General features: G+C 43.8%; 1 protein-coding gene and 1 long non-coding RNA gene across 4 annotated transcripts in view; both read left to right on the top strand.

Annotated features, from left to right (window-relative positions):
- The window catches only part of LOC140897158 (somatomedin-B and thrombospondin type-1 domain-containing protein), a 32,145-nt gene extending 11,046 nt beyond the window's left edge, over positions 1-21,099 (top strand). For 2 of the 3 annotated variants that reach the window (XM_078848165.1, XM_073309544.2), the window contains exons 2-5: positions 8,961-9,155; positions 10,194-10,272; positions 12,870-13,027; positions 19,880-21,099. In XM_078848165.1, the coding sequence (XP_078704291.1) occupies positions 8,961-9,155; positions 10,194-10,272; positions 12,870-13,027; positions 19,880-20,031 (584 nt within the window). In that variant the 3' untranslated portion in view covers positions 20,032-21,099. Of the gene's footprint in view, positions 1-8,960; positions 9,156-10,193; positions 10,273-12,850; positions 13,028-19,879 lie in introns of all 3 variants that reach the window. The other variant, XM_078848166.1, reaches the window with a different exon arrangement.
- Positions 21,100-25,463: 4,364 nt separating this feature from the next.
- The window catches only part of LOC140897127 (uncharacterized), a 38,144-nt gene continuing 35,782 nt past the window's right edge, over positions 25,464-27,825 (top strand). The window contains exons 1-2 of the long non-coding RNA XR_012154685.1: positions 25,464-25,545; positions 26,553-26,647. This is a non-coding gene — a long non-coding RNA (uncharacterized LOC140897127). The remainder of the gene's footprint in view (positions 25,546-26,552; positions 26,648-27,825) is intronic.

Genomic DNA, 27,825 nt, shown 5'->3' with positions numbered 1-27,825 from the left:
AGGTTTCACTCCCAGTGATGGTTAGATTGAGCAGCAATCAGGAATAGCTGATTTTATGTATTTATGAAAAAAAAATCCTGATGATTTGTCTGTGCAATACTTGATGTATGTAACCATGTGATTGCTTTACTATTACCCCTGTACAACCTTCCTCCTTGTCTCCTAATGTTTGTCAAAGTCACTGTTGTGTCTTGTTTTGGATTAGGTTGTGAACTCTTTTTGGGGTTGGGGCACTATGCTTTCTGAAGTGATTATATAGCACCTAACATAATGAGCCCTTGAACATGATTGGAGCCTTCAGATATTACTGAAATCCAAATAATAACAACACTATACTTGTTATATAATGCTCCTTCTAGTTTCCCAGTTGTCTGTGGAGTCTTCCAAGAAAACAAGGAATGATAAATGGCCAAATTTCTCATGTATAAAACTAGCAGGAAAAAAAAATCTTTTCATGCATTGTAAATAAACCAAAAAGGCAAGTACAATTTTCCCCCTTTGTAGGTCACTTTTGCAAAAGCTGCCAAAATTTTCAGCAAACCATCTGTTATGGATACTGCCTATTGTTTATTTATACATCACAATAGTATTTTGAAACAGTACCATCTAGTGGCATATTGTAGATATAACCATGTACTAGCCACTGAATTATGTCAAAAAATACATGGTCACTTTCTGTATACTAATATCTTCTTTGCTCAAAGTTATTTCTTATGGTTCATTTTTACTGGATGCAAGGAACTCAAATATATTTGATATTGAATCATATCTGTAGACTGTTTCTAATAGATTATTTTTCATCACTACAGATTTACTTTATCCAAGTAATATTAAAATGAAATATTTCAAGTGTGGTACTAATATCTGAAGCCAAACTTGGCTGAAAGAACAGGTGATTTCAAAGAGGATTCATTAGAGGATTAATGTTGGCCATTGTCTAAGCCAATAAACATTTAGGGTTTATTGCTGCATCTTCGGAACAGCGTCTCATTTATTTAGCTCATTAATGCTAATTACTGATGTATGGTTACAAAAATGAAAGGTTCAGATTTGTTTATATTATGGATGGTGCCACAGTGGTGTGTGTGTGTGTGTGTGTGTGTGGTTTTTTAAATACTGAAGACAATACTAGCCGCAGTTTCAAACAAAGTTAATTCAGTAACTAGAGATTATCTGTGTTTTACTGGAGAAGAAGCGGAGGCATTGTGACTACTTTGCGGCTATGTGGCAAATGCCCAGTGTTGCAAGGTGTTGAACACCCTGAACTCTTCATTGATTTGAATAGGAGATGAGATAGTTGGCACCTCTCAAGATTGGGCTCCAACGTCAAGGCGGAGCTGGGATTAGAACTCAGGAGTTCTTCACATTTGAGCCTAGCGTGAAGGGTCTGAGTCTGCCATCCTTATTCATTTGAAGTCGTACTTTATGCCCCAAGTGGTCATGGTGATTTCAGTGGGGGCTACTCCTGGACTGGTGAGCATGCATGCTACAGACTCTGGCCCTAAACTAGTAGACTGCATAGATGCACAGTGAGTGGGACCAAAGCTGAATGGGAACATCGGGACACAGGAATGATTATCACCAGCAGAGAGAAGCAAGTGGTCTGACGAGTCCAGTGGAAAGCCGGGATCTGTCAATAGAACACATGCTGTTGTAGCATGCTATGGCTTTCTATGCAGTTTCTATATAGATGTTTGTAGAAAGCTGTCTCGGAACCTGAGGAAGGTGGATGGAGAGTGAAGAGGTTGATTTTAGGATTATAACGTATGAACCTGAACTTTCTAAAATAGGAAAACAAGATGAAACTGAAATAGAGCAAACTCTCAGATAATATGCGCAATGAATGTCCCAGTTACTATTCTCAGTCCAGCAAGGAAGACTTGAAGTTGGAGGGAGTGTTAATTATAGACAGGATGTGAGGTAGCATGCCTGCACATCCCAGACAGAGAGGAATTACTGCACAGAAGGGCTGGCAGCAGAAAGCTGCTAGGGAAGCCGTCCAGAGGCCTGCCTGGAGAAGCAGAGATGCCGGAATGACCAAGGCTGAAATACTGGATTCCTTTCCTGCTGATTCAGCTGCAGAATAGTCTGGTGTCTGTCAGTCAAATACACTGGGATGAAATAGGAGGACTGCAAGGATATTTTGGGGGGCTGTTCATGAAACATTGTATAATACACTGATTTGCGACTGCAGGGTCTGAGTTTACATCAGGATCATCTTGGAGGGTATTAGTGCAACAAACCGATGCTCAATCTAGCACTGATGTTGCTACTTTCCTATGTAATGGCTCAGTCCTGCAAGATGCGGCATGCCCATTGTCTTCAATGGGACATGAAGGCTCTTAGTCCCTTGCAGAACCTCCAGAAGCAGATACTGATCATGTCTCTTTGAGATTGGGAGTTTAAACCTCGAAACATAATTTTGACAGGTTAGAGTCCTGTCCAGAAAGATGGGGGCCAGGGTGGAGCTGATGAGGGATTCCTGTAATGATGTTCTGTCTGCTCTGGTCTAATGATCTACAGTGGTTCCTTCTGTGAGGAATAAAATCATCATAACCCATTGCAAAGGAGCCCCAAGAACAAGTGGCACTAAGTTGCAACCTCAGCAAAGAGGTCAAGCTTGAAAGGGAAGTGGTGACTGAAAATGGGGTGGGGATGAGGAATCTGTTGATTTCAAACTACGGAGGTGCTGAAAAAATTAGCATCAGGCAAGCAAAAAAAAAAGGTGTGGGGGAGTGGTCTAGTGAGCAAAGCAGGGGAACTGGACTTGAGACGTATTCTTGACTTGTAAACTTGGCGGGGTGGGAAGAGGCAGAGGGGGTGGGGCATTGGGAGAAGGGGTGGAGTGGGACAGGGCCTGGGGCAGAGCGGGGGTCGAGCACCGGGAAAATGAGAAATTCAGTTCCTGTGGTCAGTGTCATTAGCCCCATTTTTACAGATAGGGAAACTGAGGCACAGACCAGGGAGATGGCTCAGGGTCACACGACTGGCTCGGGGCAGAGCCGGGAATAGAACTCGGGACTCCTGAGTCCCAATACAGAGCTGTGTCCCATAGTGTCCTGCCTCTGAGGATCTCAAATTACTCTACAAATGTTGATGAATTTTCACCTCCCAGGAGCTCTTACCTTGTACTCCCTCATGTGTCTGACTGTATCTGCCTGTTGTCTCTTATCTTAGATGGTAAGCTCTTTGGGACAGGCACCATCTTTCTACAGCAAGCTCTCATCCCTGATTGGGGTCTGTAGGTGCTATTACAGTACAAGTAAATTATTAGGATAATACTTATTATCCTATCTCAGTGAGGAAACTGAAGCACAGATATATGCAATGACTTGCCCAAGGTCACATGGGAAACTTGTGGCAGAGCCAGCCAGGGATAGGAAACCAGTTCTCCCAAACCCGATCCTATGCTCTAATCACGCAACAAAATAATCTCTGATACACTGATGGACCTTTTTTTTTTTTTTAAAATGTTCCCCCTGCTGCTTAGTCCCGTAACTATTTCAGCTTGTGGTTCCCAGGTAGCCTATGGCAGTGGTTCTCAACCAGGAGTCCGGGGCCCCCTGGTGGGCCGCAAGCATGTTTCAGGGGGTCCGTCAAGCAGGGCCAGCATTAGACTCGCTGCAGCCCAGGACAGAAAGTCGAAGCCCCACTGCATGGAGCTGAAGGCCGGGGCCCTGAGTCCTGCCACCCAGGGTGGAAGCCAAAGCCTGAGCAAAGTAGCTTTGTGTGGGCCCCTGTGGCATGGGGCCACAGGCAGTTGCCCTGCTTCGTTCCCCCTAATGCCAGCCCTGGCTTTTATATGCAGAAAAAAATGGTTTTCTGTGGCACAGGTGGGCCATGAACTTCTTATAGCATCTTCAGGGGGGCCTCGGAAAGAAAAAGGTTGAGACCCCCTGGCTTATGGGCCAGTTTAAGAACCACGCACTTTCAGTCCTGATGGGACCAATGCCCCAGGGTTCTGTTCCAGTCCAAAGGTTGCTTGGTTCCTGAATGAAACTGGATGAGAGGCTCTAGGGAAGATGGAAGCCTTGGTGGTTCTGCCTCAATATTTCCCAAATTAGCAGTAACAGAGGCGGCGAAAGCGTAAACATGCACTGAATAAACCCAGAAATGTTGCTATTTCTAAATATTATTGTAATGGTTGTGTTACTAGAACAAGGCCCAATGACCCCATTCCAGGGACAGACTTCACAGCCTTCTCTACCATGTTTGCTTTGGTGACTGAAAAGGGTAAGGAGGGGTCCTTACCCAGAATAGTATTTTAGATTTCAAATAAATTTAGCTTGTGTGTTGTGTGTGTGGTCTTTTGTTTTGTGTGTGTGTGTGTGTGCGCTCACGCAGGCCCCCGGCCATAAAAAAATAGACCTAACCAAAAACACATCTCTGGGGAGAAGTGAGTGGATAATTCTGCTGGTGACGTATTTTTAAGCAGGGTGTGATTTACTCAAATTTAACTAATCATTGAATCAAAAGGATTTGGCACATTTTTTTCTGCATGCTTTTGGACTCTGGACTGATTGCAAATAGTTTTCTGTGAATGTTTTATACTTACTATTTGAGCCATGTGGGTTAATTGTCACTGGCTAGGTAAGTCATGTGGTATTGTTCCACACTCCTTGTTGATCCTGCAAGTGAATATTCTTGTGTGCTGCTTTTAAGTTCATTTCCTGTGATGCAGTGAAATCTGCTCTTTGCTAAAATTCATGCCAGTGAGACTCGACTCCAGGAATTTTCATGGGAAGAGAACATGAAAAGGGGCCTGAGCTTTGCATAAGTGGTGGTACGGATGTAGTTCAAATGTGGATTCAGTGTGTTGCGAACCTATTGAACCAAGGTGGCAAAGAATGTGAAGAGAAGAAACGTTTCAATGGCACCTTGTACCAATGCTAGGTGTCTGGGTAACAAGCAAGCAAAACTGGTAATTCTCATTGATGGGACAAATGTGAGCAGCTGGCTTTACTGAAACCTGATTGGATAGTTCACCTGATTGGAATGTTAAAATTGTTGGTTATAATCTGTTCAGGAACGATGGAGTGGGTAAAAAAAGGGTGTGTGGGTGTGATGGCACACTATATTAAAGACACCGTTGCCTGTTTTAGAGTTATTGATGACTCAGAAATGCAGGATCTTGAATCCATATAGATCGAAGCACTAATTCATAAAGCCCAGGATGGGGTTTGAGGGTGGGGAGGAGGAAATCTGTTACAGACCATTGAATCAAACCAGAGGACAGGGTAAGTTACTGCTTAAATCCCGTGTGTAATGTATTGAAAGAACTGTGTTGTAATGGGGGCCTTCAGGACATGTCTTGCAAACTGGAGGTCTCATGCAGCCAGTAGTAAAACATCATTAGAGTTTCCAAAAATTATAGATGATGATTTTCTAACACAAAAGATATTGCAGTCAACATGTGGTAACTGCATTTTGGACCTCATTGTGATGGATAAAGATGAATTAATCACTGGAGTGTAAGTTGGTGGTTGCCTCGGGATCATGTGACTTGATGACATTAAAAATGGGTAGAGGAAAGTCCCAACCAGTAATATATAAACTTGATGCTTCTCAAAAAGGCTAATTTTCCAAAGCTAAGAAACATTGAGTGAAATTGATTGGGAGGAAGAATGTAGACGGTAAAATATGAATGAAAATTGGAGTTATTTAAAAAGTTTACTAGACGGTCAAAGCTGCCGTTTCACAATCAGTTGGGTGGGGGGAAGAAATATATAGCATATGGGGGGAAAAGGGAGAAATAAATAGCAATCAATAAAAGAAGTTACGAAGTGCAGAAAATTGATAAGGGAAGCTAAATACATCAGGGAAAACTCCATGGCTGACAGGCCTAAAGACAAGAAGGAATTTTTAAAGTATATGGGAACAAAAGAAATCCTAGCAATGGTATATAGGCTCATTATTAGATGGAGATGGTCAAATTGTTAATAGTGATGCAGAAAAGGCAGGTATTTGGAAAGAAGCAGGTTCTTATATCCTATGACAATGATGAAGTAGTTTCTGGTGCATTAGTAACTGGGGATGATGTTAGACAACATCTGCTTGGGATAAACACTTAAAATCAGCAGGCCCAGATAAATTGTACCCAATAGTTCTAAAACAAAGGAGTTGGCTGAGGAGATCTCTGGCCCATTGGAGTTAATTTTTAATAAATCTTGCACTACTGGGGAAATTCCAGGAGACTAGAAGAGCGCTAATTTTGTGCCAATATTTAAAAAGGGCAAGTGAGTAACTACAGGCTGGTTAGCCTGACGTCAGTCCTGGGCAACACAATGAAAAAGCAGATGTGGGCTTCACTGGATAAAGAATTAAAGGTTAGGGATATAATTAATGCCAGTCAATATGGTATTATGGAAAATAGATCTTGTCAAACAAATCTGATTTCATTTGTTGATGAAATTACAAGTTTGGCTGATAAAGGTAACCATGTAGATGTAATATAGTTGGACTTATGTCAGGGATTTGACTTAGAGCTGGTCTAGGTGGAGAGCAATGCACATTTATGGTGGCATGATTTCTATGTTCTACAAGGACCAATTAATGTGCAATATGTTGGAGCACTTAAGAAATTTAAAAAAAGAAAAGGAGGACTTGCGGCACCTTAGAGACTAACACATTTATTTGAGCATTAGTCTCTAAGGTGCCACAAGTCCTCCTTTTCTTTTTGTGGATACAGACTAATACGGCTGCTACTCTGAAACCTTTAGAAATTTAGTGTACGTTGCTGTGCTGTGTGGACCAGCCCTTAATACTAAGTAACATTCTGATTTAAAACTAGAATATCAATAAAGCACCTGTTAAATGGATTAAGTGGTTGCTAACTGACATCTCAAAAAGTTATTGCCAGCGAGGAATCATCATCTAATGGGGAGTGTTTCTAGTGCGTTCTGCAGGGATCTGTACTAGGCTTGGCACCATGCAACATTTTCATCAATCATCTGGAACGAAATATAAAATCACTGCTGCTAAAATTTGTGGATGACCGATTGTTGGAGTGGTCAATAATGAGGAAGACAGGGCGGCCATTCAGACAGAATACCATTTAGTACCGCCAAATGCAAAGTTAAGGAGTACTTGTGGCACCTTAGAGACTAACCAATTTATTTGAGGATTAGCTTTCGTGAGCTACAGCTCACTTCATCCGATGAAGTGAGCTGTAGCTCACGAAAGCTCATGCTCAAATAAATTGGTTAGTCTCTAAGGTGGCACAAGTACTCCTTTTCTTTTTGTGAATACAGACTAACACGGCTGTTACTCTGAAATGCAAAGTTGTATATCTAGGAACAAAGATTGTAGGTCATACCTACAGAATGGGGATTGGATGTGGGAAAGCAGAGACTCTGAAAAGGATTTAGAGGTCGTAGTGGAAAAGCAACTTAACATGAGCTTCCAGTCTGATGCTGTGGCAAAAAGCACCAATGCGATCCTTGTATGTATAACCTGGAGAGTAGTGAGTGGAGGTACAGAGGTGATTTTACCTCTGTATATGGTCTTGGTCAGACTGGTGCTGGAATACAGCATGCAGTTCTGGTGTCCACATTTTAAAAAGGTTGTTGAAAAATTTGGAGTGGGCACAGAGAAGAGCCACAAGAATTATTCAGGGACTGGAGGAAAATACCTTGTGGCGAGAGTCCCGGAGATCAATCTGTTTTAGATCACCAAAAAGAAGGTTGAGAGGTGACTTGATTACAAAGTACCTTCCTGGGGAGAAAATACTAGATACTGAAGGGCTCTTTAATCTAGCAGAGAAAGGCATAACAGGAACCAATGGCTGGAAGTCGAAGCCAGATAAAGCCAAATTAGATGTTAGGCACAATTTTTTTTAACAATGAGGGTGGTTAACAATTGGAACGAATTACCCAGGGAAGTGTTGGATTCTTATCTCTTGATGTTTTCAAATGAAGCCTGGATGACTTTTCTGGAAGAGATGCTTTATTCAAACACAAATAAGTGGGCTCAGTGCAAGGGCTAATGGATTACATTTAATGGTCTGTTTTCAGAGTAGCAGCCGTGTTAGTCTGTATTCGCAAAAAGAAAAGGAGTACTTGTGCCACCTTAGAGACTAACAAATTTATTTGAGCATAAGCTTTCGTGATCTACAGCTCACTTCATCGGATGCATTCAGTCTTTAATGGTCTGTGATCTAGAGAAGGTTGGACTAGCTATCTAGTGGTCCCTTCTGGCTTTAAACTCTCAAAATCTATTTAGAAAATCAAAAATTAGTGGAAAATGTATTTGCTATTTACCCCATGGTACTCCACATCGCAAATACACATGGTTCATGCCTTCACACATCCAGAGAGAGTGTATCTTGGGGTTGAGCACACACCCTGCGGGCATGGTATTTGGATAAGAAAGTGGTTTGTTGGTGGGAGAAGGGAAATAAGCAGTTTAAAACATTGCTACGTAGTGGGAGAGATTCTCCTGCTGTTTATGGAGAGACCTATGATGTCTGAATAAAGGATCTGTGGGCTTGTCTACATTAGGGATGTTTGCATGGCTGTAGTTACACCATTGCAACTCTCTCCTCCCACCCTCCCCAGCCAGCGTAGATGTGCTGCACCAGAGTATAAAAAGGGTCTTACACTGGTGTGACTTACTCTGGTTTCAAACTGGACTAAGTGCAGGCACTGTTTTACAGCAGTGCTTCTTTGCTGCAGTGTGGCCACATGGGTGCAAAACCCCCAACACAGATCAGCCTGAGGTTGTTGAAACTTCCTCCAGGGTCAAGCTATCAGTGTATGGGGCCTTCCACTGAAACCATTGGGAAGTGCTCTGTGTGACCAAATACGGCAGGCAGTCTGGGTTGGCTGCAAACTCCGCATCCCGCAGCTTTAGTCAGGGGAAGGTTGCTTTACTGAGCTGAGCCAGAGATCCCAATCCATCTCTGAAGGTGTCACGCACACGATTTCTGCAGTCTACATTGTTGTTTCTCACCCTACTCCCAGAGGTCTCCTGTGCTGTATCTGAGTGGAGTGACTGGAGTGGCTGTGCAGAGCCTTGCCAAGCAACATACCGAGTTCGGAGGAGACACGTCGTGCAGGAGCCTAGAAATGGAGGTGAGGCGTGTCCTCCTCTGGAGGAGAAGGCTGGCTGTGTGGAGTACTGGAACCAGGAAGGAGCTGAGTGCAAACAGTCCCTTAGTAAGTACATTGAAAACGCAACCTCTTGGGAACATGGCTGAGTCCTGGGCTGAAGAGAGCTTGGTTGAATCCAGGGGCCTGGCCACTAAACCTTCTTTACAGGGTTTGTTGGGCTGGAATTATTTGCAGATAAAGCCTTTGGGCCCAATTCTGCTCTGTTACACCAATGTAAATTTGGAGTTGCCCCAGTGAAGTCAGCGGAGTTACGCTGGATTTACACCAGCGTTACTGAGAACCGAATTTAACCTTTTATATGGGGATCATGGGCATCCTTTCTGGGAAATTTATTTTAAATAGTACATGTTGTTTAGTGGAATCTGGTATGTTTCAAAAGTAACACACCAGGGGTCTGATTCTGAGCTCATGTAGGATTGTAAAACTGGAGTAATTCCTGTGAAGTTGATGAGGAAAATTCTTGTAAGTAGGAGGGAAAATTTGGCCTGAGGAGGTGCTGAGCAGTATTTTTATAAATCAGCTGCAACAGTCATGAAGGAATGGCACCCAGTAGAGATAAGGTATCACCTTTCCCCATCCAGTTTCTCTTGCGTGCCAGTATCTGATGTAAATCTGGAGTAAAGGCTGATTTGATCTCGAATACATTGACTTTCCACAGGTGTAATTCCACTGACTACTTCTGTTTTTTTTTTTTTTTTTTTTTTGCTGATGTCTCTGAGACCGGAATCTGGCTTTGACTTCTTTACTAGTGTGGATTTAAGAGTTCAGGTTTATTTTAAATCGGCTTTCTCAAACATGCCGAGAGTTGGTATTAAATGAACTGTGATTTTGTTCTCCTTTGGTTGGCACGGCTCTGATAAGCAGCCTCCATCTCAGGCAGTAAAAGGGGATGAATATAAATGTATCTCCAATCAAATGCTGGATATTCACTGATAATATGGAATTGTCTTCAGTTTCCTGCCAGAGTAAAAAATATGTGCCGTTAAAGACCATCAAAGCCCCAGTTTTTATTGTTTGACAGGCACAAGTGGCCTCGGTGCAGTAGTGTCACTTACCATGTGTGCAATTTCTCTTTGTGCTCAGTTCCAGCATTAATAACCACAGGAGGTTATGGGAAAGCAAGGAAAAAGAGAGCTGCGTCCAGCGAAAATGAAGGAGCAGGGTAAGTTGGGGGCTGAGTGCTGCAGTGTAATCACACTTCACGCACCTTTTCTTATTGGCTTCAGTGTGTGCAGGATTGCACCCAGGGTCTGCTCTTATCAGAGCAGATGTTCAGCAGGATGGAGACTTCTAGACGATGTCTACACAGCATGCTAAGCCTGGGCTCTGACTCAGATTTGTGCCCAAACCTCCCTTCTGTCCACATATAAATGAGGACCCAGGTCCTATGACCTGGCTTGGGGGGTGGGTCTAAACCTGAGTTCCTCCGTGAAATTTTGCAGTGTGGTCACAGATCAAACCGAAGACCCAAGTCAGAAGGTCTGCGTAGTTCAGTATGGATGCATTAGCACGGTTGTGAGACCCAGGTTCTGTAAGTGTGAACCCAGGTTTACAATTTAGTGTGGATGCTAAAGTGCAGCTTGGAAACACTGAATCTACAAGTCCAGGTCCCACAAACCCTTAAAGCCTGATTCCAGTGCAGCACCAACTTCACAAAATAGAGGGCTTGACTCTGCTTGATGGGGAGAGTTGAGTTGTAGCTGTTTAATAATGTTGCTATTTAGAATCCCGTAAGCAAAGAGCGGTCATTTCAGCCGGTTCCCTTGACCTACTTCTCTCTGGGTCCAGTGCCCTTTTCTCCCATCATCATGTGATGGGCTTGCTGGCAGGGTAGCTTTCAGTCTCACTGTGCTCTTTGCTGTTTATATTGCACCATGAATAGATTTCCAGCATAGACCGTGGCCTAAATAGTCAGAAGAATGTGCGTGTATGCAGTGTTACTGTCATGGTACTTAGAATAAATCAATCACTGATGTTGGAACTTCTTATCTCAACTGTATAGGCCCTTGATGCCTATTAATTGCTGTCAAAGAGGAGAGCATTTGTGGACCCCCTGTTTTTTTTCCTGTGTGTGTGTTATGTTTTTGTTACTTGTTTGCAGTTTAGCATTGATCTTCAGCTTTATAATAGGGATAGCCATTTACACTCCCCTCTTGGGTTACAGTGTGAACCATAGTTATCCTCTGCATTAAAGGGAAAGCATGGACTATAGAGACTCCAGCTCCAGCATGCTGGGAGCTGTAGTCTCTGTGGGCAGCACCTCTGTATTAAAGGTGAAGCCAGGTGCAGCTGGTTCTGTTTTATGCAAATTAGCTTTGCCCTTTGGGTTCCTGGTAAATTGCCCTATTGGGTACCAGCAGAGCAGAGTTTGGGCATCCTTGCTGTGTAGGAGGCAGGTTATTGTACTGGTTGGCTTGATTGCATCAAGAGCTGGAGGGGGTACCTGATATGCTTGGCTCCCTTAAGCTGCTGCTGCGCATTTTCCTCCCAATGTCACTATTACACGGTGCAGGTACTGGCAGACGTCCAGGTTCTGCATATGGCTTTCATGTGCACTTTAAATCCTGCGAGAGACAGATGTGCAAGTGCTGATCAGTTGCCAGGGTGGAGTTCTCAACACAGCCATGAATTTGGCAAACGTTCCTCCTTTATGCTCTGCTTAAAGAACTAAGGTCTGTGAGGGTGCTGACTTTGGCCTTGCCTCCTGCTTCTCGTTCTGGTAGGGGCTGCCGTTGCTGATGCAGGCCCATGTAGCAGATCGCTAAGGGGGATTCCTGCGTGTTTTCCTGTCTCCTGCCTTACTCCGTTTTGCAGGCTGGTGATTCTCTGTGGCATCTTATTTCAAGCTCCTGTGGAGGGGTTTTCTTTGTTGTCACCTGCCATTCTGTAAGTGTCACAGGGAGGATATTGGTGCCTCTCTGGCACCATATGGCAGTTGTGTACTTGCTGGTTCCGCACCCTTGCGCGCACACACGTTTCCGTAATGTACATGCATCCTTCACCCTCATTTAAGCTTCTGCAGGGAAAGAGCTTCTGCTTGTGCAAAACCCCGTTCTGTGATATGTTTGCAGGCAGTTACTACCACCTCAAACTTCCATTCTCCTTCCTGAACAAGGCCAGTTCTTAGCCTTTCCTCTAAGGTTTGGTTAAAAACACCCGTACAGCATGATCTGAGCATGGCACAAATAGAGGGCGAAGTCTCACTGCTAGCCCGATAATCCTGATCAGAAAGCTGGCAGCTTCACCCCACTTCCAAGCAAGTACACTGCCATAGAAAGACCTCCAATTACTTGAGACGTGGGTGCTATTATGAATTATTCTATCAGACAGGTCTTAGTCTCCTATGAAGAATTACCATAAATAATCAAAACTAAGCACTGGGAGCAGCACGGTCCAGTGAACTGGGGAACCAGACTAGGAGTCAGCAGACCTGGGCTTTATTCCTGGAGCTATCATTTACTTGCTGTGTGTGCTTCGGTTTCCCTATTTGTAAAAGGGGCGTCAGTGATATCTTCCTTTGAGAAGCACTTTGGTATCTGTAGGTTGAAAGCACCTATATTTTATTGAATAGCAACACTCAGCTCTAACTCATCAGAATAAATGTGCACGGTGTATTTTGTGATGCACTTTCCCTTTTCTTAAAATGATCTTTGTTCACCCAGTCTGCTCTGGGTTGCTCGGTCACTGGTAGGTCTGTAATGCTGCTGTTAAGTTAGCTGAGACTGTCATTTCTGCTGCAGATATTGTGTCGAATTCCAGATCACTGCCATCATGGAAGGCTGTTTGCAGGGGAACAGTTCCTATACTCAGTGGATGCGATATCTCAGCGAGGGGCACACAGTCTGCGTGGAGTGCCAGCACCCGGCCTTGGATTCCAGGAGTCTGCATTGCTACGGGGATGGCAGTGGAAGCAAAAAGTAAGAGCCCTGAATGCTGCTTTGTTAGTGTCTTTTCATATTGGATTTTTCTATTCCTCCCCCTTGAGCTGCTTGGAGAGATTTGTCCCTGTGCTCACCTCTCACTTTATATCTTCAGAGCCCTGTACGTATATTAAGTAATCCTCAGTGCACACTAGGAGTTAGGTAGGCGATATTATAATTGTTTGACAGAGAGAGGGAGACTGAGATGAAAGGTCTTGGCCAAGGTTGCATGGTAAGCCAGTGGCGCAGCCAGAATGGGAACTCGGGACCTCCTGTGCTTAGTCCGTTAAATCTCATTGCCTCCTAATTTAAGTAGCACAGTCATGATTTTTTTTTTAAAGGCTCCCCTGTTGTCTGACCATCCTCCCACCAGCAGGAAAATAAAACCAAATTTGTTCTGCAGGCTGTCACTGGTTGTAAGAACCATTTACTTCACTTGAGTGGACCTATGGCTCATCTAGATCTGTACTGTGTTTCCAAAAGTGAGCTTAACTGGTTGGTTGGTTCAGAATAGTGTGTTTCTCCCTGACCCCAGGCACTGTAAGCTCTGGTGCTGAGGACTGGTAGCCAGTGTAACTGGAGATCAAAACAAATCTTTGCATTATAGCATCTTTCCCCCAGGAATCTCAGATTGCTTCTGCAAGCATTAATCACACTACAGATGGGCCAAAGGAGAGGAGGAAGGACTTGCCCATGGCCACACAGCAAGTTAGTGGAGGAATAGAGTCCTGATTCTCCAGTGCCCTGCTGTAGCTGCTACATAACACTGCCCCTCCACTTTTTTTATCACACAGTTCCCTTCCTAGTTACATCTGTGTAAGAGGTGAAATGTAATTTTGTTTTTAACATTTAAGAACCCACTGTGGAACTGCAGGGCAATCCAGCACTGGAAATGACTGTGTGGCAGGGCTGTGGGTGTTTTGCTGGTAGCTCACTTTAATATTGAAATGAATAGCTCTGTTTTTAGATACTAGCCATAAACAAGGATTATAAAACATGTTATATATTACATACCGACTACCGCACCAGTAATAGCCTTTTTAGGTAGAGGCTGCCCATGGCTTTTAATGAGAACAAGTCAGGTTAGATTCTCTTTCCTCCCCCTCGTCCCCCTGCTTGTTAAGTATGAAGGTTGCAAAGATCTTTAGATAAAGAGCAGTGAACCCAACTGATGCGGTCAGCGGAGGCTAAGAAGTGTAATAAAAATGTAAAAGCTTGAAATAACGTTATTTTGTTGGAAATCCTGGAGCCAGAGAAGAGCATCGCAGTAAGTGAAATGAAAAATATCTGCAGCCCACAGTTTCCTTCCCAGGGATGTGGAAAGAGACCCTCCCTCATTTACTAGGCTGTCTGGTGAATAACATCATCTACATTCATAGCTTTATAGAACTGAGTGAAATTTTTTGAACAGTTTAATCATGGAAAAATTCATGGGTTGACCGGAACTATTTGCACATTCAGGACAAACTCAGTGAATAGTTTTGCCGGGGGGGGGGGGATGCCAAAAAGCTAAAATGTTTAATTTCAGTACTTTTGAAGTGACACATTTTGCCTTTTTTTTTTCTTTTCAAACTATGTTTTGCTTAGAAACTTAGCTCGTGGTTTTTTGTTTGTTTTTTTTAAATAAAAAGCCACCTGAAAACAAAAGAAGCAAAACAAAAAAACCCAAAAGTCATTTTGGGTTGAACTAAATGTTTTGTGAATATGGAGTGAAATTCTGCCCCCATTGAAGCCAGTGGGAGTGTGGCTGTTGACTTGAATGGAGTCAAGATTTCACCCATGGTACCTTTCATCTCTAAGGAGCTGGTCTGAATCCTTTCTACTTCAGCAGAGATGGAAATTGTTCCCATCTGTTTGCTGTATAGTGGTGTATGTGAGATGAGTTGCTGAGTTAATCCATTTCCAGGTGCATGAGAAACTGGGAAGTGAAACAGATTATAAAACATAGTGAATTTGACCAGTCTAGCTACCAAGCTGAGTCAAATAAGTCTCATGGGAATTGGCACCAGTTGGCTGCCTTGTCAGGGAGACCAAGGGTTGAATGGGGTACAGACAGTGAATGCCCCTTGCAGCACCAGAGATGGTCCTTCCAGATAGGTCTGGGGCCAGGTGGGGGAAGCTTACACTGCTGCTGCCTATGTGACATCTGTTTTGGGGATAGCCTTCAGGGCTGTCAATCCGGCACCTTCCACCAGCCCTAACATCATTAGGTTATGTCTTCACTGCAGAGGGATCCCGGAGCTCTCACTTATCACAGCGGTAAGGGACCCCGGAGCCCCAGCAGCAGTGGGTGCCAAGCCCACCTTCCAGTTTTGTCAGGGATATTTTTAGTGAATGTCTGGGACAGGTCACAGGCTTCTGTGAATTTTTGTTTATTGCCCATGACCTGATCTCTGACTTTTACTAAAAATATCTGTGACAAAATCTTAGCCTTTATCATGGGCTTTGAGCAAATGGGCTTTCTGAGGTGTGCTGGGGTCACTGATGGCACACATGCCCATTGTCTGCCTCCACGCAGTGCACATGAATATGTAAATCAGAAAGGACACTACTCAATCATTATGCAGACCTTGGTTGACCATGGATAGAGAATCATGGTCACCAACGTGGGACATGCCAGTAGGGTGAATGATGCCGGGTTATTCCGGCGATCTGTCATTTTCAAATTTGGACAAGCTGGGACTTTATTCTGACCCAATATAGCTCTCGGTGAGGTGTCTGTGCCTAATTTTATCTTGGGAGCCTATCTTCTATTGCCTTGGCTCATGAAGCCCTACTCTGATGTGCGAGCACCTGGCAGAAGAAGGCTTAATTACACCCTGATCAGTTTCAGGCTGGTGTTGGAATGTGCAGTTGGCCAACTGAAGGTAAGATGGTGCAGCCTAAAAATCCATTTGGATGCCAGTGTGTATAATGCCATTCCTGTTATGGGGGGTGCAGAGGCTGTGCACTGCAGAGTTGTGATGAAGAGACTAGTGAATAGGAAGCCCTGTAGAGATAGAAAATTTTAAAATTAATTCACCTTTAATCATCTAAAGGGCAAGGCACCACTCTAGCCCTTAATATGGAAAACCATCTGTGATGAAATCCTTAATGGGGGGGAATCTTAATGGGTTGATTACACCAATAAATTTAAAATCCCTGAATGATTAGAATAATCCTAGCCTTGACAGTCATCTTGTTTCCATTCATTTCGTTCCTCTGCTCCCCACCACCTCAATCCTTACATCTCCCACCACAAGTCCCCCTGCTGTTTGAAAGCAAAGAGAATTCCCATCAAGTTTCTGAGCCATTTTAGCTTTTACTTCAGGGTAAGAGATTTTGTTGGTTCTTTTGTTCCTTTCAACTGGATCTGTGGCCTTACATTCTTGAGGGAGTAATGGGAGTTGGATCTCCTTTGGAGTGGTGGGAAGTATTTTTATGATTCACACATTAGATAACAACTCTCCCTAAAGCTACCATGAAATGTTGTGCAAGTTATGGGGGCCGGTTTTATTGATTTCTCTAATTGCTGTCTTGTGTGCAGTTCAAAGTATTTGTAGATGGACCTGAACCATGTTTGGAATGTCTTATATGGGCATGTTTTATGTACTGCGCTGGTGCATGATAGTCCCTTTTCACTTCCTTCCAGAAATAGGCTTTAAGGACTGGCCAAGTAGGATGGAGGCAGGGATAGCATCTGAGGGACATTATGGAGCTGGTAGGCCATGATCTCTGAGAAGGAAGGGGAGCAGGTGGGATGGGAGAAACACGTGTTGGAGAGCATTGCCTCTCCAGTAGAGTAGAGTAGACCTATCAGAGTACTGATTGAGTTTTGAAACATTTTAGGGGAGCTCTTGTCCTGCTAAACTCCTCAGGCCAGAATCTGTGAGCCCTGGTAAAGAGGATGAAGCAGGCAGCGGCAGCTGGCGGGGGGTGGGATACAGCTTTGCAGTATTAGTGAGCACTTGGTCAGATTTACGTAGGCCTCTCCTGCTATACATCCAACCCCCCTTCCCCACAAAGTACACTGGTTTCAAGCTTTAGCCTGTTCCACTTATGCTAATAGGATAAATATGATCAATTTGCTGGTGATCATACAGGCTGAACTATCTGCCACTCCTAGAGGGGGTCACTGCAGCTCCTGGCTGAGGCACATTGCTTGGGCACTGTGAGGGAAACGTGCATAGCTAGTACCTGGGTCACACCCATTCCATTTTGACACTTCAGTCCTCTCATGGTGTTGGTTTGGCAGCTGGCACCAGCATTTAATTCACTTATTGTTCCCAGAATGATTGTCGGGCAGTGAAACATTGGGGAGAGTTTAAAATAAACTCAGCAGCAGTGTTGTACTTTTGAATATTTCCTGCTTGTCTGTCTGTCTCTCTCTCAGCCTAGTCTGGTGCAATTCAAGCATTTGAGTAGCCAGTGCAGACTAACGGGAGATTCTGAAGGCTGCCTATGTAACCTGTTAGCGAGTGGTTCCTTCTCCTTGCCTGACCTGCAGAGAATGTGAATCTGTCATAGTCGCAGCTAGGGAGCCTTGGGTCTTTGACCCAAGATGTAGCATCTCCTGCTTGTAGCTCTGGAGGTCCCCAGTGTGATGGCCAAGTAGCAGCCATCACATAAGTGGGGACACCTGGGATGCTCCAAGGAGTTTGATTGGCCTCCTTGTTCATGGAAGGGTAAGTGGTAAGAAGCGCAACGTGACAGGGCCGCAAAGTTATTCAGCGATCTTAGGACAGGTGGTGGTGGGTAGTTTTGAAATGGTACCAGACCTCGGAACACTGAGTAACAAGCACTGATGTCTGTGATGAGCATGCTCTACAAACTGCTCTGGGGGCCGGTGCCTGGGAGGATTAGCTGTTCTTGATAGTCTTAAGCAAGATGTGGTGATTGCAGCTCACAAACAGCTTCACTCGGGACATCCAGATAGGGAAGTCGGGGAACGTTCCTCTAAACATAACACAGGCTGCGTTTCCTATCGGCAGGGCCAAAGCTGGCAAGTGTGCGTTATGTTGAAAGAATCAAGCCTTTTAAAGATAAAGCTGTGGCCCGGGGAGGAGGAGAACCATACAACATGTGGGACCTGTCCATCTATGTAGCCTGCTCTGTAAGATCTAGGATCTTGATTCTTCCTGTGCAAACCCTGGTGCATTGAAATGACCCAAAGCCAGAAGAGCGAACATTTTGTTTCCCCCCAACCACGTGTGATGTATAAAACTGCACCCTGGAGCATGGCACCTCATTAAACCAGCAGCACTGCTGTCTCTGTACAATTGGCAGTGATAATTCAGGCTTCTAGAGAATTATAAAGTTAACAGGAGCAACAGATCATTCTGGCTACTTTGCTGACAGCTCTTGGCGCCGGAGCAAGGACTGAACGAGCCATTGTGCTTCTCCGAAAGGGCAGGGCTCAGCCCCGTTGGCACGAGGTCATGAATGTGTAATGGGAGAAGAAGTTTGCAATGCTGCTGCCCGTGCCGTACCTTTTTCTATGGCTAAATTTCAAGCTCCCTGCCTGTCTGGCCAGCACCTTTTGTGTAGGCGTTAAGGGTACGCCTACACAAGAGCTAGGGCGTAATTCCCAGCTCATGTTAGACATATTCTTGCTAGCTCTCCTCAAGCTAGCATGCTAAAAATAGCAGCATAGCTTGGGCAGCAGCAAGTGTTGGCACAGGGTAGCTGTGCGGCATACAAGTCTGCCTGAACCCTGTGGGTATGTGCTTGACCTGGCTAGCTTGTGCCGCTGCTTGCCGCTGCCTTGGCTTCGGCGCTATTTTTAGCAAGCTAGTGTGAGTATGTCTAATGTGAGCGGGGACTCACAAAGTCTACATCTACACATCGGGGCAAGTGCTTAAAAGCATTTGTTTAAAATGGAACATTTCTCTAGTCCATTCAGGATAAACACATTCTGTAACTTGCTGGGAACATTCAGAACCTGGCAGAAAATAGTTTAGAAGGTGACGGTGATGTTTCTGCTCTTTTTTCCTGCCTTACAAATAGAGCTGTACTCCATGGCTCTGTGTTGTGTAACACGTACTCGTTCAGTGTCTGCAGCGTTCATGGACGACAGTGGGAGCTCTGCCCAAGGAAAGAGGGCAGGATACAGAAGAGACTAGAACTGGGTGAATTTTTTTTTTTTTTTGCACAAAACTTTTTTTGATGACACCAAAATATTTCGTGAATTCCTGTAGATTTCACCAAATTGTTTTGATTTGGAAAAAAACTTAAACAAAAAAATCAAAACATTTCATGTTGACGTTTTTGAAACAAAAATATTTTTGTTTTTTTTGTTTGAAACAACATTTTGTTTCAGAATTTCCTTCAATTTATTTAAAAAAAAATCAAAAACATTAAAAAAATGCTAAAAATTGAAACAAAACTTTTTGGTTTGAGGTGTCACAATTATTTTATTCCCTCGGCCGCTCAATTACCAGTGAACCAAAAAATCCCTTATTCGCCCTCTAGTAGAGACTGGTGATGTGCATTGAAGAGGTGAATTTTGCCTGTGGTTTGCAACTATCAATTGCTTCAGTACAAGAGGACTGATTGTGAGCTCACTTTACACTACTTTTGCACTGATGTAACCCCATTGGTATCAATAGAGTTGATACTGATTCTCACCAGTGTTTCATCAGAATCAGGCCCGGTGAATGCAGACTATGTCAAAGACAGAAGCTTCAGGATTTATTGGCTGATCTCAAACCGTGGCTGTGTGACTGGCTGCTTCTAGAAAGCAGCCAGCTTCCTGCTTAGCAGCCTTGCTGGAGTCCCCATTAGTGATGGTGCATTATGCACTCAGGTACTGTCCTTGAAGGAGTTAATACGCTAATTCCCTTCCCCCCACTTTTGCTTTGTTCCTTCCAGGAATCAGCTGCTGCACTGGCAGGCCATGGGGAATCCCCAGTGCAGAGGAACCTGGAGGAGAGTTCGCCAGCTGGACACTTGCTCCTGTCCTTCCGTTCACAGCTTCTTGTTCATCTAACCCTTCTGAACTGGCCCAGCGCCTCCAAGCCTGAGCCACATGATCGTGGCTTTGGCACAAAGATTGAAGTAACAACCCCACCCCACCCCACCTGCTGATCAGTCAGTAAGCCCCTCTTGGACTGCTTCAAGGAGGTTGCAACCTGCCAAGGCTGCGGCTGAAAACCCCTTCATATCCACCCATGCTCCTGGCTGTCCGAAGAAGACAAGCTGACAAAGCAATTTCAGTCTTTTTCCCCACACTTCCTTCCATGAATGTCCCCTGTGCCTGAGAGCAGCCACCCTGACTTGGGCCATCAGTCAGTCCCCTTCTCTACTTCCAAGTTCCTCCTTCCCTGAGACTTGCCAGCGAGAAGCCACCAAATAAGAGAATTCAAAAAAGAATTACAATACATGTATTGTTTAAAAACCTAGCTAAGTAGCCAACAAGAGACATGCAAAATGAGTTCACTCAAACTGCCTCCTCTCTGCACAGATAACCCCCCCTGCCTGGAGGGCAGTCCATCGCCACCCCTCCCCCCACCATGCTTTTGCTATTTTATGTTGGGTTCCTGGTAGGTACAGCACTGGCCCCTATTGAAATTTGGGGCAAAGCTCTCATTTACTTCAATGAGAGGCGTTTTGAGCCCTTAGGGACTGATCCTGAAGGGTGCTGAGTGCCTCCTGGGTGTTTCTGGGCACCCTCGGCTCCCATTGGGCTGGATCCTGCTTTCATTGAGGTATATATTTATGAGAGGGTTGCTTGCGATAGCAGGGGACTGGACTCGATGACTCAGGCCATCCCTTCCAGTTCTGTTCATTTGTGCAAAATTTCCATTTCAGGATCAGGCCTGTTGAACCCAATGGGAGTTGAGGGTGCCATGGAGAATGGAGTCCTTTGATTTCAGGCTTCAAGGATCATGGACCATGTTATCTCCACTATCTGTGAAGTCCCTAGAACACCTTTGGGATGTATAGAAAACGTAGCCATTTCGTGTGCAGCTGGGAGATAACTGTTCCTTTTTGTTTGCACATGGAACTGTTTAAAGTATTTTCTTTATAATGGTTGGGTTTTGTTGTAGAACTTTCTTGTAGTAAATAAAGAGATGCTGGAGACATTCTAATGGTGTTTGTTGATCTGTTTCTATAGAGCCATCATTGAGCAGTTGGCCATTGAGAGCTCAGTCCAGCTAATCTTACTGTCCACTTCTCTACCACAGGATATAGGACAAAGATGGATCTCTCAGATATCCAATCCCTAGTCCATTTAGAACTTCCAAAAAATCCCAAGCACCTTGCATGAATGGCCCCGAGAAGCGGACATGACATTTTTACATACACTTTGTTTTTAAATTTAATTAATCAAAAAAACTAAATATAATAAAATAAAAAGCCCATCTTTCTAGCTTTGCCTTGATAGGATCCCTCATTTGGACAGTCAGAGTGGCACTGATATGCGCTAATGTTCATTTGATGGACCTAAATAACACAGTATACAGTAGAGTTGTATAGGATAAAGGGAAATTCTGTATTTTGCCTGCAGATGGAATGCTCTAGTCTAGTGCAGTGGCTCTCAACCTTTCCAGACTACTGTACCCCTTTCAGGAATCTGATTTGTCCTGCGTACCCCAAGTTTTACCTTGCTTAAAAACGACTTCTTACAAAATCAGACAAAAATACAAGTGTCACAGCACACTGTTACTGACAAATTGCTGACTTTCTCCTTTTTTACCAGATAATTATAAAATAAATCAATTGGAATATAAATATTGTATTTATATTTCAGTTGATAGTATGTAAACAAGCCATTGTCTGTATGAAATTTTAGTTTGTATTGACTTTGCTAGTGCTTTTTATGTAGCCTGTTGTAAAAGTAAGCAAATATCTAGATGAGTTGATGTACCCCATGGAAGACCTCTGTGTACTTCCAGGGGTACATGTATCACTGCACTAGTGGTCTACTTCCAGTCTCACAGTAAATGATAACCGAGAAAACTATCCACTGCTTTGGGGCTGTTGAGTTCAGGGGTAGTTATACTCAGTCCTGTGATCTCTGTGGCTATGTCTTCGCTGCTAAAAGAGGTATGTATTTACATCAAGAGAGCTGACTCCAGTTAGCTATATCACTATAAAATCCTAGTGGAGACAAGGCACAGGTACGTCTTTCCTCAGTCGAGCTAGTTGAGGCCAACCCTAAACCTCCTTCCCATCAAGGTAAAAACCACAGTGCCTTTTCTCCACTAGGGTTTCATCGTGAAAGCTATCTCCATGAAAATACACACCTATTTCTTGCAGTGAAAACAAAGCCTTTGATCTTTACCTTTGGGTCTATTTGAAGCCTCTAGCAGCCCTTCTCTTCCTCTTTTGTTTATGATCTGCCTCCCAAGTCCTGTTTAGAGTCACTCAAACTGGCATGAGGTATTGTTCGGACTTCCCCGCAGTAGTGGGTTTCCCCTTGCCTGCCTTAGGAATTTGCTCTGTTTAACTTCTTTGCGCAGCTGGTGACACAGGAAACTCAGACAGTACAGCAGGCCTCTGCTTTTTAATTGTACATTACAGACTCTCTTAGTGGACTAACGACTCTCAGTGAAATGACCTCATCTCAGTGTAGCAAGGTGGAAAAAAAAATGGCTTATGCGTTGCTGTCTCTGACATCATCCGTGAGTAACTGGCCTTTATGGCCTCCTCAAAGATCCTTTCTGTTTTGTGGACAAAGACGTACTCCTTTTGAGGAATGGCGTATGAATAAATAACCAGAGTGCAGCATTTGTGCTTTTGCAGTGAGGAATTTCTCTGGATATAGAAGTATGTCTCTCTCTTTGGAGATATGTGATAATAGTAACTCTAATTGGAAGGTTTTAAAGAGGCCTAATTCTGCACCATATGGGTCCAAAGGGAGTTTTGCTATTAGCTTCAGTGGCAGCAGGCTCAAGTGCATGTCAGAAGCATTTTTCACTTGCAAATTAGTGTGTCCAGTCCTTTGAGAGACTAAACCTCCACCTCTGCCGGCTGCTGGGAGCCCTCAACTCGCATTGGCTTCAGTGGGTGCAGTAGTGGACTCAGCATTCATTCAATATAAAACTTGTGGCCTAATTAACTTTCTCTACAAAAATTCTATTCAGTCCCAACTTCTAATCTTCCAAAGCACCCCTCCCCTACAAATTCACCCCCCAGCCAACCAAGTGTAAGTAGTCTGTTGCACACAGTTTAGATTATGGTTAGAAAAACGTTAATGAAATGATGTCACTCTATAGTGGCTCCATTTACCAAATGCCCATACGTTAACTGTACTATGTCTGTGTATTAGAATACACATTAAAGAGGTTGTTATAAAAGACTCTGTTAAGCATTTATTACTAGAAATCTCGTGTGGGCCAGTGGGCTTTGTTGTGAGACTTTTTCAGGATCTGGTGGTTGCCACATGCCACAGTGACAAGTGACAAGCAAACCTTGATGGACAGAGGCATATAATACCTCCTTGTGTCAGCTATGTGAGAGTAACCATGAGCACAGCTGTCTTGTGGTACCGTGTATTCTGGCAGAGGTGAGGTTGCAAAGAGGTGCTGAGAAATTAAGAACCTGATCCTGCAAGTCCTTCCTCTACGGGACTCCCCCTGGCCTCAATGTGATTCCCTGCATGGAGGGAGGGTTTGCAGGATCAGCCAGTTAAGCAAGTGGGAGGAGCGTGCTGATGGGCTATGGGCCCTTTCAGTTCTATGTTGCTGGTTCAAGTGAAACTCTGGAAGTTGTCACCAGCTGAAAGTCGTTCAGTGGCCTATGTGAAATGAAGTGGGTAGGTGAAGTGTTAGGTGTCTACAGTATGAAACACTACCTGAATGGGCCCAAAGGGGCAGCTTTCTAGGCAGTCCGTGAAGACAGCAATGACTCACGATCCATTGAAGTCTGAATAAATCCTTACCTTCGAGATGGTACCTTCAGCTCATGACTGAGGCACTTTGGTGAGATGATGACTTCAGATCTACAGGGCTGTCAATCTAGCACCACAACACTAACACACACACACAAGGGTTAACCAAGAAGGGACTGTTTCCCATCCTCTGCCCCTGGCTTTCCTCCGTTTTTGAATCTCAAGCAAAGCTACATCGAGGCTACATTCCATAGTGATGGTACCACCGCAAATGCATCAACATGTCCCAGAAGAGGGCAGCACCAGGCACTAGTTTAAATGCTGCCTCTGAGACACTCACTCAAATAAACCCATCGGTGGGGGGAAAGCACAAATATTGAGAGCGAGAGAGAGAGAGAGACAGACATCCCATTAGCAAGAGAGGTTAATGGAGGTGATGGGCCAATTTCCCCAGCAATGACAAATGAATCCCTGGTCCTGCCTGCTGTCCCTGGGGTCTTTATCACCATCCATCATCATAATTTCTGTAACATTTTAGAGCCTGGATCTAAGGGAAGAGAAAGCTACTGGAAAGCCCAGGCTAAATATTGCTGAAAAATGGCTTCAGATGGTAAAAACAGACAGACAGCTTCGTATTGAGCAAAAGGCTGTTTACTAGAGATGACAATTGTTCCCCTGACAACACTGTGAGCCTTTCACCATTGGGTATCAACAGGAAAACAGCTCCTGCAGTGAATGGATGAAACCAAGAACCTTAGCCCAATAGCTCAAATTGTTCTTGAGCAACAAGACAATCAGGAACTGTTTCTTGTGTACGTGTGCAGGGTTCGTGTTTTAGCTATGGGCCTTTGGAGCAACGAATGAAGGGAAAAACCACAAGAATTCAGATAATTTATCAAAGTTAAAAATAAAAGCCTCAGTGACACCTTAAGATGTTTGATTAAAAACCACGTTCTTTTGCCTGTTCCCCAGCTTTTTCCCCTCTGAATTTTCTATGTGCTTGGGCTGAGGGGAATGGGTAGGGGGACATCCTCAGTGGAAGGTTGAGGATGCTTTTCCTTATTGAAAATTTCAGCTTTTCATCAAAATCTTTCCAGCTTTTGGCAACTGGAAACCAAAAATTTAAGGCCAAAAACTGAAAGCTTGTGGCTAAACTGATTCCCCTTCCCTCCGCGCCCCCCTGTCCTTTTGGCCAGAAAAGATTAGCTTTAGTGAAAAGCTAAAAATGTATAAGGGAAGCAGACACTTTGCATGAATACTTTCATGTAATTGAAACTCCCTCACAGTGACAATCCAGGCAAAACCACAGGCCATTTACCAGAGTGGCGTAGAGGCCAGCAGGTTATTTCTATGACAGGGGGGTCTGCAGATAGCAGGTGAGAAAGAGAGGCCCTGGGAATTTGTCATGTGCATTGTGTTCTGGTCTTGTAGCATAGTCTGTGATTTAGCCAGTCTTCTCCAGTATTGAAACACAAAGCAGAGCAGGATCACACCTTACTATGGGGCCTTCATCAGTGTTGCCAACTCTTGTGTGAGTCTCACAATACTTTGTTTTTCTTAATGCCCCAGTGTCTGGATTCATGTGAATGTGAGAAGACCAGCTTTCTTTTAAAGGAAAAAGGTAGGCTTCTAGCCCTGATGGTTGTGGAGAAAAGTTTGAAAATGTGACCCAACTGCAGGCGAAAGGCTCAGAACCTGGAAGGTAAATAAAAAGAACTCCAAATGTATTTTTTTAAAGTAATCTCAAGATTTTTTTTTTGAGGGGTGGGGCAGACGGTTGGTAAAGGATAATACTGCTTCATGTGTGGAAAGGTTTCATAATCACTCTGCTAATGCTAGCTTTGAGAATTTGACCCTTTTTTTGTCCTTTAAAACTTTTTGGAAACTTTGTTTTGGATTAAATTTTCCCTCCTAGATTGGGCTTTGTGTTTTGCTAATGAGCCTTGTGGCAGCTGCTCAGGCGATTAATCTCCTGGGTTACTGAAACCTTTAGTTAATGTTATAAAGCACTTTCAAAATGTTAAGCATTACACAAAGTTCTAACTGTTACTGTTAAGGCCTTAGACTCATGTTGTACAATTAGTTGCTGTGGAGATGACTGTCATGTTGCAAACAGAGGATTATAATTTATGAGGATAAGTGTCGGGAGTAGAGGAGATTCCTAACCAACAAAGATTATTTTGTTCTGTAAATATACATCTCTTACAATTAACAACCTCCACCCCCCCCCCCCCCACAAAAAAAAACCTGACAAAGGAGAAACTAACTCTTTCACTCCCCATTTCCAGACTGAGAGAAATAGACTGATTTCTAAACTGAGTTCAGTGTTTTCTATTAGTCACTGGCTTTTTAAATCTAGGGGAGACCAGGATATTCAGGGATTCGAAGTAGTTAGTCTGTGCTGTCAAGGATAACTTTTGTCCTGTGACATAACCACATAACTCTCAGTGGGACCAGCGCATGCATACCAAGGGCAGGATTTGCTTAGCTGCTTGTTAAAAGTGTTCTCCATGCTATAAGAATAGAGGGAAGGCAGGAAGTTGAAAATGTGGTACCATCAATCCACATGCATGTAGTGAATGATCATAACATTATCCAGTTTTTTTTCTTAAATCTAGCCGTGGTATTTGATCTGATGACTTCATGCAGCAGTGAGTTCCAGAGGTCACTCATGCATTGGATAAAGAAGTATGGTGTTTTCCATTACAGGTTGTAAATTTACCACCTCTTTAATTCCACTAAGTGCCCACTTCTGAGTCATCAGGGTAGAAAGGCTGTTTCCACAATGAGGTCTTGCCTCTCAGGTCAGTGATACTATCTTTCAGTGAATTTGGTTTTGCTGTTACTTTCTATGCTTCGTGCGTGTTTACTTGAGTTTTTTTGTGTCTTTTCATACCAATGACTATGTGTGATTGAATTAGGGTGTGGGAGAATGTCTGCGCTAATGGGCTCTAGCTTTCTCTGCTTTTAAACCAATCCTCAGCCCATTTTTCATTTATTCCTTGACTCTGCACTTTAGACCCTGACCCCTGAGGTGGAGCTAATGCTGTCTGCAAAATGCAGGAACAGTACATGGTGCCAAGTGCTCGGCACAGTTGTATTCCCCATAAGTGCTGTTGTTCTGCCACACTGTTTTCTTGTGAAAATCTGTTGAGGGAACTAGACCTACTTAACTGGCACCTCTATGATCTGGACAGAATTTATTGTGTCTTACTAGAGCTGCAAACTCAATCATATGAGGAACCAGAGCTCATGTTTCAGAACATAAGACTCAGTAGGGCTCTTATTTTTCCTCCCTGGAAGTACAGCGTTGAACAACTAGCCATGCACATTCTGGATTTTTTTTTTTAAACCTTCCTCTGAAGCACAATCTATTATCCACTTCTGGGGGCAGGATATTGGACTGGAGGGTCTGATCTGGTTGGGCAATTCCCATGCTTCTATAAATAATCTTCCATTCCACTAGAACAAAGCTAGTTCCAAGAGTTCAGTGTATTTTGGATTTTCAAGGATGCTCCTATTTTTCATGTTTGTTTCAACTCAAATCCAATGTGAATCCACCAGGCTTGTACAATACAGAAAGGAACCTGGGTGAAATGCACTAACTGGAATAAGAACAGGAGTACTTGTGGCACCTTAGAGACTAACAAATTTATTTGAGCATAAGAAAGCTTATGCTCAAATAAATTGGTTAGTCTCTAAGGTGCCACAAGTACTCCTGTTCTTTTTGCGAATACAGACTAACATGGCTGCTACTCTGAAACTAATTGGAATGTGATTTGAGGTAGGAATTTAATGCAGAGAGGACAGGTAAATGTGTCGTTTCACCGATGACACTAAAGGCACAGTTGACAACAATAAAATACCTAACCCCTACTCAGCTGCCTAAGTGAGTACAGAAGACTATGTCCATGAGAGAAGAGCTATGATACCCCATCGAAACGTAACGCCGGGAGCACTAAAGGGAAATAACTCCTTGCAA

The sequence above is a fragment of the Lepidochelys kempii genome, chromosome 13, assembly GCF_965140285.1.
Source record: "Lepidochelys kempii isolate rLepKem1 chromosome 13, rLepKem1.hap1, whole genome shotgun sequence".
Lineage (NCBI taxonomy): Eukaryota > Metazoa > Chordata > Testudines > Cheloniidae > Lepidochelys > Lepidochelys kempii.
The sequence above is the reverse complement of the archived record's forward strand: the minus strand, read 5'-3'. Positions and strand labels throughout refer to the sequence as shown.